Source organism: Protobothrops mucrosquamatus, unplaced genomic scaffold (assembly GCF_001527695.2).
Source record: "Protobothrops mucrosquamatus isolate PMUCROS unplaced genomic scaffold, P.Mucros_1.0 scaffold711, whole genome shotgun sequence".
Classification (NCBI taxonomy): domain Eukaryota; kingdom Metazoa; phylum Chordata; class Lepidosauria; order Squamata; family Viperidae; genus Protobothrops; species Protobothrops mucrosquamatus.
This window is the reverse complement of record NW_015386992.1, coordinates 168,429-178,011: the sequence shown is the minus strand read 5'-3', so window position 1 is coordinate 178,011 and position 9,583 is coordinate 168,429. Positions and strand designations below refer to the sequence as shown.

General features: G+C 35.0%; 1 protein-coding gene and 1 pseudogene across 1 annotated transcript in view; both read right to left on the bottom strand.

The window, feature by feature from the left end:
* The window catches only part of LOC107289516 (vomeronasal type-2 receptor 26-like), a 9,589-nt gene extending 9,192 nt beyond the window's left edge, over positions 1-397 (bottom strand). Inside the window, exon 1 of the mRNA XM_015818289.1 lies at positions 261-397. Coding sequence (XP_015673775.1) covers positions 261-397 — 137 coding nt within the window. The remainder of the gene's footprint in view (positions 1-260) is intronic.
* A 1,537-nt stretch (positions 398-1,934) lies between these two features.
* Positions 1,935-6,061, bottom strand: LOC107289515 (annotated as a pseudogene).
* Positions 6,062-9,583: the final 3,522 nt, after the last annotated feature.

Here is a 9,583-nt window from a genome sequence, read left to right as displayed (position 1 = left end):
GCGCCCTAAAGACATGGCTCTTCCAACAAGCGGGATTGGCCTAGGGGAATTTTTAGTGGGGTTTTAAGAGAAATTTTAATTGACATAGGCCACAGTAAATATTTCTTTTTAAATTAGGTTTTAAACTGGGTATTTTATTGTTGTATCTGTTTTATAAGGCTGTCAGCCGCCCTGAGTCCGGTAAGGAGAAGGGCGGGATAAAAATTAAATAAATAAAATAATAAAAAAAAATAATAATCACCACCAGGCCGCATGAGTACATGGCCCTACTTATGTGCATGGCCCTGCTTGTATGAGCAGCACCATGAGCATCAGGAGCGTTCATGACCCCACTCGAGCGAGCATCATTGGGGGTGTTCACAGTCCCATTCATGTTAGCCTCATTGTGGGTGCTCATGGCCCCACTCACACAAGCCTCATTGTGGCCATTCAGGGCCCTACTCACACAAGTGTCATCATGGGTGCTTGCAGTCCCACTTGCATGAGCCTAGTTGTGGGTGCTTATAGCCGCACTCGCATGACGGTCACCACGAACATCGCCGGTGCTTGTGTGCAGGCACGCACACTCACATGCACCTGCCCTGCCCACAAAATCATCCCCTCTTTTCCCCCTCCTCCCACTCTGGGCTACCAACCCAGAAAGATTGGGAGACTTTGATTTAGAAGATACAGGAGTTCCAAACTTCAAGGAGTTTTAGCACCCAGGACCTGGGAATGGTATGTTAACTCCTTCTCAAAGTGTTCTGTTCGCAAAACCTTCCTATTGGGCATCAATGAACTAGTCAAATGGGGAGAGGGCTAAGGTTTCAAAACAATGTAACAGTTTGTTTGGGATTTCTTCAGATCTGGCCTTGCTTTCACTGCATCAAGTTGTCTCTAATAAAAGAGCCTTGCAACCTTCTTATGGAGTCAAGCATCTTTCTTTCCTTGAGAACCAGCTGGGGGAGGGCTGACAATCGATTTCAAGGAATGATTGTAAGCCACTTTTGGAAGACTGAGAACTTTACTATTTTTCCTGCCAATCATTTCAGACTGCTAAATGGTTGATCTTCCATGTTCATTTAAGTGTTCTTGATAATCCTGGATAAGAGGTTTGGGTTTGGGTTTGTTTTGTTTTTGTTTTTTGCTTATTTTAAAGTATTTTATTTTTGGAGACTTGTAATAAAAGATCGGATCCAATTCTTTTTGCTGCTGGAGATGCAGTTTTAATTTTGGAGTGTAAATTTCTGGGATCCTGACTGATTCTACTAAGTATATGGTCTACTTTTGCTAGATCCTTTGTACATGGAGCAAGCAAAACTACAAAAAGACTGACTATTTCCAACACAGATATGGCATTATTCATTCTTAAAAATATAGCTAATAGGTGAAAACTATAAACACTGAATTGAAGCATATTTTTTCTTACATCCTTATTTTCCAATTTGTTTCTTAAAAATTTGATAAAGTTCAAGAATGTCAGTGTTTGCAGAAATTCCATGGACATTGCTTTGGCTTCCTTTATAAACAAACTTTAAATTTCTTAATATTATGTTAAAAAATAGAACTATACTTCTCAGTGATACATATAAAAATGTTGCTTTCATTTCATATTTTATTCTTGAAATATGTTGAATAGGTAGAATTTGCTATAGTGTCACTGCTTCAATAAATAAATGAAAAATGAAAAATGAATGAATGAATGAATAACATTTCAACTGAAGATAAAAGCGGTATTATCTTATTACAGGTATTTGGCTTTTGATCAGCAGACATTTCAAGAACTGAACAAAAATCCCACAGACATACTGTTGTTTGCTTTTCAGTAATTAACTGAAATGATAGCGGAGAGAAATTATATAATAAGAACACAGCCTTATAAAATACAAGATGGTTACTTGAAAAAGAAATATTTTTAACGTAAACTGTTTTACTTATGGCTAACTTTAAATTATTTAGTTTTCCCCCCTTCTTAGAAGTTCCTTGTTATTTAAATCAGGCCTCACCAGAATAATATAACATTTTGGGAAGAAGATGAAAGCCAGTAACCCCCCACTGGAACACAAAATGGAGAAGATCTCTACAGCCACCATATATTTCCCCTTTGTGCTCAAATAGGTTGGAACAAAGGACAGCCAGACACTGCAAAAGACCAACATGCTGAAGGTGATAAATTTTGCTTCATTAAATGTATCTGGCAACTTCCTGACCAGGAAAGCCACTATGAAGCTGATAATTGCCAAGAAACCCATAAAACCAAGGACACAGTAGAACATGACAGCTGACCCTACCTTACATATCAGTACAATTTCCTTTGGCATGGAATACATGTCAGCATCTAGGAATGGGGGAGAGCTTGATAGCCATACAATGCAAATAATGGTTTGAACAAAGGAACAAGAAATAACCATAGAAACAGCCAGTCTGTTTCCCATCCATTTTCTAATTCTGGACCCTGGCTTGGTAGCCATGAAAGCTAGAATTACAATGATAGTCTTTGCCAAAATGCTAGAAACTGCCACAGAGAATATGATGCCAAAAGTAACTTGCCGAAGAAGACATGTCCATTGATGAGGCCGACCAATAAAAAGCAAAACACAGAGAAATGAGAGCAGGAGAGAGATGAGAAGAATGTAGGTGAGGGTCTCATTGTTGGCTTTCACAATAGGGGTATCATGGTGTTTAATGAAAAGCCAGAGCAGCAACATAGTGATGATAGAAAAAGTAATAATAAAGCTGATAAAAATATTCCCCAGCGTTTCTTCATAGGACAAAAATGTTACAGATTTGGGAAGGCAGAGGTTTTGTTCCTCATTTGGATAATGATCTTGTGGACAGTGAAAGCAGTTGTCCATATCTGCAGGGAAAGAGAAACAGGCTTCTATTCTATTAACATCTTTCATGAAAATGATACTGAAATAATGAAATCTGCTTAGCTATTTATCCATATAGACAACTGCATGATGGACAACCAATAGGTGGCAGCTGTGGCTAGGAGAGCCTATGCACACCCATTCCTTACTTATTTATCTTATGAATGTTTTTATTCTTTTAATATTTTCTAAATTATTTAAATTGTTTTATAATTTTACAGTTGTAAGCCTTCCACTTGGTTGAGTTGGGTGTCTATAAAATTAAATCAATTATTTAATAAACCTGAGTACCTCAGCAGTTGTGATCACAGAGAACAAGTGAACAAATATTCCTCTACAAGTTATCACTTACCCTTCTGATTAGAAATCTTCCCTCTTGGACAAGGAAGACAATCATAGCAGCAAAATGGTTTCCCTTCCTTTTTGGCCTTCCTGTAACCTGGATGACAATTGCCATTGCAAAGAGAAAGAGGCTTTGTCTACAGATAAAAGAAAGAAGTTTTCCATCCTGCAAATGTGCATATCTACAATTAACCATAGTGTCCTGTACTTGTATAGATGAATTATTCAGAATGAATTCAGGTGAGCCAGATTAAAAAAAAAAGTAACTTGATGTACATCTGCACCAATCAAATGCTACTTAAATGTCATATTTTGAATTCACTAGCATTTCTCATTGATATTTTGTTTATTATTGATTTTCCTCTTACAAGTTTACAATTAAAAATATTTCAATTGTAGATAATAACTCAAATGAATGAATATACCTCCCAAATATATATAGTCATGATTTTGGATGGAAATCATGGTATAAATGAATGCAATCGAATAAACATGACATTCACACATGGACACATTGAGGAAGAAGAGGTAACATGCTGGTCCTGAAATATATGATTACTGTATATTGATACTCTGTGTAAAAGGAAATATTTGAACATGTTGTGTTTTGTTGAATTCTTTCTTCTATAGTAGAGGAGAAGTGGAGGAGAAAAATTATATTTTCAGACAACTTTCTCAGGTAGTTGAAGAACAGTTACTCCAACAAATCATTTTCTTAAAGCTTTATAACTCTTGAATAGAACTCAAAGAGTTACAAAACCTACCTGGTTAAACCACTTTGGCCAGATTATGGTTTCCTCTGAAATAGTAAACATTTTTTCTTTGAGAGACAAGGGTTGTATGTCTCCAACTTTGACTCTAAGGAAAGAAAGGTTGGGGAATGTTACCCAGTTGATAATATCAAATCCAGTTTCCATTTCTCCATTTTCATTGAAGAAAACTGTTTCCCCAACACTGTTGTTAAATGAGATGATTTTCACAAAGTGGTTGAGCTGAAGAGGGGATATGAGATGCAATTCATAAGGGTATATTTAACAACATTGCTCTTTTCCATTTAAGTTTGCTTCATGTATAACAAACAGACACAGGCAGAAAAGAGGAATTAGAATAGTGCTCTAGAGAAAAAGGAGAAATTAGGATGAATACATTTTTGAGAAGGCCTCAAGTTTTTGTTTGCTTGATACATGTTGCTATGCAATTGCATGCATATCCCTAATTAGATGTGAATTGTGCCTGTATGGTTAGATCTCAATTCATAGGAACTCTTAGGAAAATAGTCTATCAGAGCTTTTAGTGAAGCTGTATGAGTGACTGTCTTTCTACAATTTCTGTTTTACAACCCTATAATCCATAAGTGTCAAATTTGCCATGTCACGTGACGTGTTGTGACATATCACAACTTTTTTTGCATTGTTAGACCTGCGGTGGGCTTGGTCTCTGCATGATGCAACTGGCCTGTGGGCCAGCAGTTTGACACCCCTGCTATAATCCCTTAATATCGTGTAGAGCTGAGCATTTATAGGTTGGATGCCCTTCCTGACACCACATGGAATTCACAGCAGATTTGTGTGTGTGTGCCCTAGGAGAGAAACATCTGCTGCTACCTAGGATTGAACTCTCAACTTTTGAAGGCTACCATGCCACTCACCTTCTTTCCACAACTGATCCAACATATTTCTAAATGTAAAACTGAAGTTGTTTGGAACCTACAAAAATCACTAGTACACTCTCCCTGGAACAATCATGGAAAAGTTAAATAAAAATGTATTTATTAGGTAATATTGGGTTTCAGCAATTGGTGACATGGTCCAGACAACAGATTTCCTGATGTTTCACCAGCAATTGCTGGTGAAGTAGACCAACTTGCCTCTGAATATTTGTGCCACATTTGTTCCCATTCCCACTCAGCCCATATATACTTTTGAAATTTTAAACCATGTGAGCTCCCTAAAAAATGGTCCCTGCCACAAAGGAAATATAACACAGACAATATTTTTATGTTTATTATAGAATGTTTCCCGTGAGACACACTGACCTAATGGAAATCAGTTTGTCCAAGAGATTACCTGCCATAGATGTTGAGCCAGCAAGCTATGGATTGCTTCGTGGACACTCTCTGTTTTTCTCAATTGAAATGAAAGCATGTTGTGCAAAGCATATGCCACAGCATACACTGCATTGTAGATGCTGTAGCTATGAGACGTCATGCTCATTTCAAAAATAGATGCTGGGAGATTCATCAGTTTCTCCTCACCAGTGCAGGAGACCCTTCCTTCCCTGTCTACCATGGACTCAGGAAAGAAACATCCAAAGGCCTCTTCCCAAAAACCCTGCATGAAGCCATCTTCTAATACAAAGATACCATTTACCAACTGAAGTAAGTCAGTGAAACTTGGGACCTCCTTTGAATGAATTGCCAAGGACAGGGCACCATGAAGCAAGTCTATGTCTTCATTCTTTTGAAAGGGGAATGATGTGAATTCCATTTGAGCTGTCATAATGTAAACCCTTCCTTTTGCCATTATTGATACATCTTCATATTTTGACAATGTGGAAAACATTCTGAAAAATATCATGGTCTCAATTTCACCATAAATAATGGATATGTTAGCAATACTTCCAATTACAACACCATACATGTTTAACCCCTCTGTCACCATCTTATCAATGTCACTAACTGATGTAATTACTGGGAATCTTTCTATATAATCAAAGCAGATTCCTTTCTCAGAAAACATAGGAAGTGCATCCTGGACAAATCTCTCTCCATTGTTATCATTGTCATATAGTACCCCAATCCATGTCCACTGGAAATGTAACAGTAACTGGAGAATCCCATTATATTGTCTGTGTATATCTGGAAACATCTGGTGATAGAAAATAGCTTGAGTTTTCCTATTCATCTCAGAAGCAGAACCATAAGTGAACTATAGCATATAAACAAAAACTGTGTTAGAGAATTAATAGCTAGATAAATCTATTATATGTATTCCATATGTGAGTAAAATACCATTACTTTCTTGCATGAAGGAGATTATGAAGTCAGGTTCCCTAATCTGTAAACTGAATGTGCTGAGAAGCAGATGCTTTGCTATGTAAAATGAGAACATACAATAGAAATGCAAAAAAAAAAAAATGCTTTGGAATAAGATAAAAGATAAATTTTATTGACTTTTGTTTCTGTGAACACACTGACACACATTAAAAAATGAAATTCTGATGATCACTCTCAAAAGAAAATAAAGAGAGATAAACCAAGAATCTCCAGCAGACTGAACTGAGTTAAAAATGAACATGCTGACATTATTTGTGATTAGTTTACTCAGTACAGAATTGCATATTCTGAAAATGAATAATGTAGTGGTTTTGTTTGCATGTTGGAGAATAAAAACAAAAGTTTTGCATACTATTTTACATATTTGTTCATTTCTCATTAAAGGAAAATCTATGTTCTTCACAGGTTTCATTAAGTGTTCATAGTAATGAGAAAGGCAACTGCTATATATATTTTTTAACCTACTGTAATTGTTCTCAAAAGGATAGAATTTGAACTTAAAGGCTAGATAAATAGATAGATAGATATAAATTTAAGCAATGGGAAGAAAGTCTTACTTGTGGAATCTTGTAAATAGACAGGATAGCTGTCATGTGGATACAGACTTCAGAATTAGGTCCTCCAATGACTGACACTAGATTGTTTTCTGTTTCACACTTGTAGTTAGGGATTAGCTTGCCTTGTGTTGAGAATATTTCCATTGAAGCATGATATGTCCAGCTTGCAATAAAATTGCTGTTATAGATATGGGAGCCCAGAGTGAGGTTGGGCAAAATCTGGGGATTTTCATTGATCTCCTTTATAGCAAATGCCAAAGACAAAATGTGTTGGTAGAGCTGAGTCACCACGCTAAAATGAAAATTACACATTGATTTGAACTTGTTAGTTTCAGCAAAAGAGCTACAGAACTTTCATTCAATTCATAGCTTTAAAGATATTGTACTCAAAGCTTCCATCAGATGAATACTAATGAATGGTGTTAAATAAAATACATCTATTTTGGTTTTCACCACATAGAAATGATACTACTTTAAAAGATACTGTTTAATATTAGAAAATATCCAAGAGTGCAAGTGTACAACTAATTACATACACAGTTCAATACCAATCATATTATTGTCTTTGTATCTACTGGTGCAATTATATCTAAATTCCACAGCACCATTTTGCACATATAGAAAAAAATAAATTATAAATTCAGGGGTTACCAGATTGTTCTCTCCCACACTCCTTAATTTAGTTCATTGATTAAAATTTAGCCTCATAATTCTCAAGATTGCATTTAAACAAGGTTTTTCATGTCCACAGAAGTCTTGCAAGACTGAAATAACTAAACAGTATATTATTATGACTAATTGGAGTTCTGGGAAATTATTGGCAATCAGTTCAACTGTTGATATTCATTTTAGAAAAAGTGAAAATCAGAATTTTGAGTCTGAGTATAAATGACTAAATATTTTTAAGAAAATGGGAAAACATTATCTTCACAAATGTACAGGTATTTCATTACTCAGAACAAATTTATTTAGCTGTGCAACTGAATTATTCCAATTCTTTTTAAGGAATAGGAAAATCTTGAAATAAAACAGGATTCTTCATTAGTAAAAAAAAAATGTAGGAAAGATTTTAATTCAAAAAAATAGGAAATAACTTTATGACTGTCCTTGGTGAAATTTAATTAAAAATAAATATTTGCTCAACATCTCATCCTCATGCAGCAAACTTAGAATATGATAGAAAACAATATTTTATTATAAGGGATTCCAAAAACTTCCTCCAAAGTAGGAAGTAATTTACAGATAACTTAATTAGCAAACTGCAGAAAAATAAATAAATAAATGTAAAACATTAAACGTCTTCCACAGAATTAACTGAGAATTTGATCTGCCAAAATCATTAATTCAGAATCATGAACTTATCCATATGAATCAGATTAAGTGGAACTGTTTATTCCCAATGCATTATTAATGGACATCCTAATGGACATAATTAACATCCAAGACATCCTAAAACAATTTCAGTCTTTATGGACAAAGGGATATACAATGCAGCCCCAGCCCCAAACATCAAACTCATTTCTGAATAATTAGTTTTAGATACATGAGCATCTTACTCAGTATCATAGAAAAGGTCAGTAGAAGGCTTTTCATGAAAGTGTATTGTGTTTGAAAATATATAGATTTGAGACAAAATACCAGCAACAATGACATCTCCTGATTGATAATATTTATGAAGAATTGGAATAGGATCACCAACAATGCAATTTGTGTTAGGAATCTCTGAAACTACCCTGAACAATAGCATTAAGACCAATACAGAAAGCTTCATTAATTTGCATGATAGAATTCCGTGTTTGCAGTCTTTCATTTGCCCAATTTTTTTCTTGTAATAGATTCTCAGCTGAATAGCACAGCCTAACTTGAATGATCACTTGCTTGGTTTACAGCACCCACCAAGAGCATTAAGAACACCATCAAATATATTCTGCTTCTTTGCCTTATAGAGCAAATAATGACAAGGTGCTTCTATCTTGGGTTTTAGTTTCACTGGTGGTTAACAAAGCACCCTTGAGACTTGGAGGTGAAATGAAAGTAATTGTGGCTAATTGCCAGAAAAACAACTATCTGCTTAGGATCACAAGTTCTATGAGATATAGAATAGAATTCTTTAATGGCCAAGTGTGATTGGACACACAAGGAATTTATCTTCAGTGCATAAGCTCTCAGTGTATATACAAACAACAAGTGATAGGTCATAGATCAAAAATCATACTTAAAACCATTAATCATAATTAATCATTAATAAATACTTAATCATAATTATTTATTAATCATAAGATACAAACAAGTAATAAATAATAAGGTACCAGTAGAAAGATAAGAAGTATGAGAAGATGAGAAGGTTAATAGCAATACAGCCCTACTACATGAATAAATATCTTTTGGCCTAATTAGGTGTTCACCGGAGTGATGGAATATATCACAGAATGCTTTAATCATAGAGTCAAAGTATCACAGGAGTCTATTCATCATCTTTCATCAAAAGACATCTCCATCCATGCTCCCTGGATTAGCAAAAGGCCCAAAGGCCCTTATAAACAAACAAACAAACAAACAAACAAACAAACAAACAAATAAATAAATAAATAAAAATACAAGGTATTACATAGTGTTCCATATCAGACTTTGGAAGTTTTTATTTCTTTTCAGTGGGATTGGAATGAAACTAGAATCTTTCATCATCTAAATTATGACAAAAATAACACATTGAGCTCTAACTGTCAGCTATAGCCACTAGCAAATCAAGCATATAGTCTACAAGGAATTGGATAATG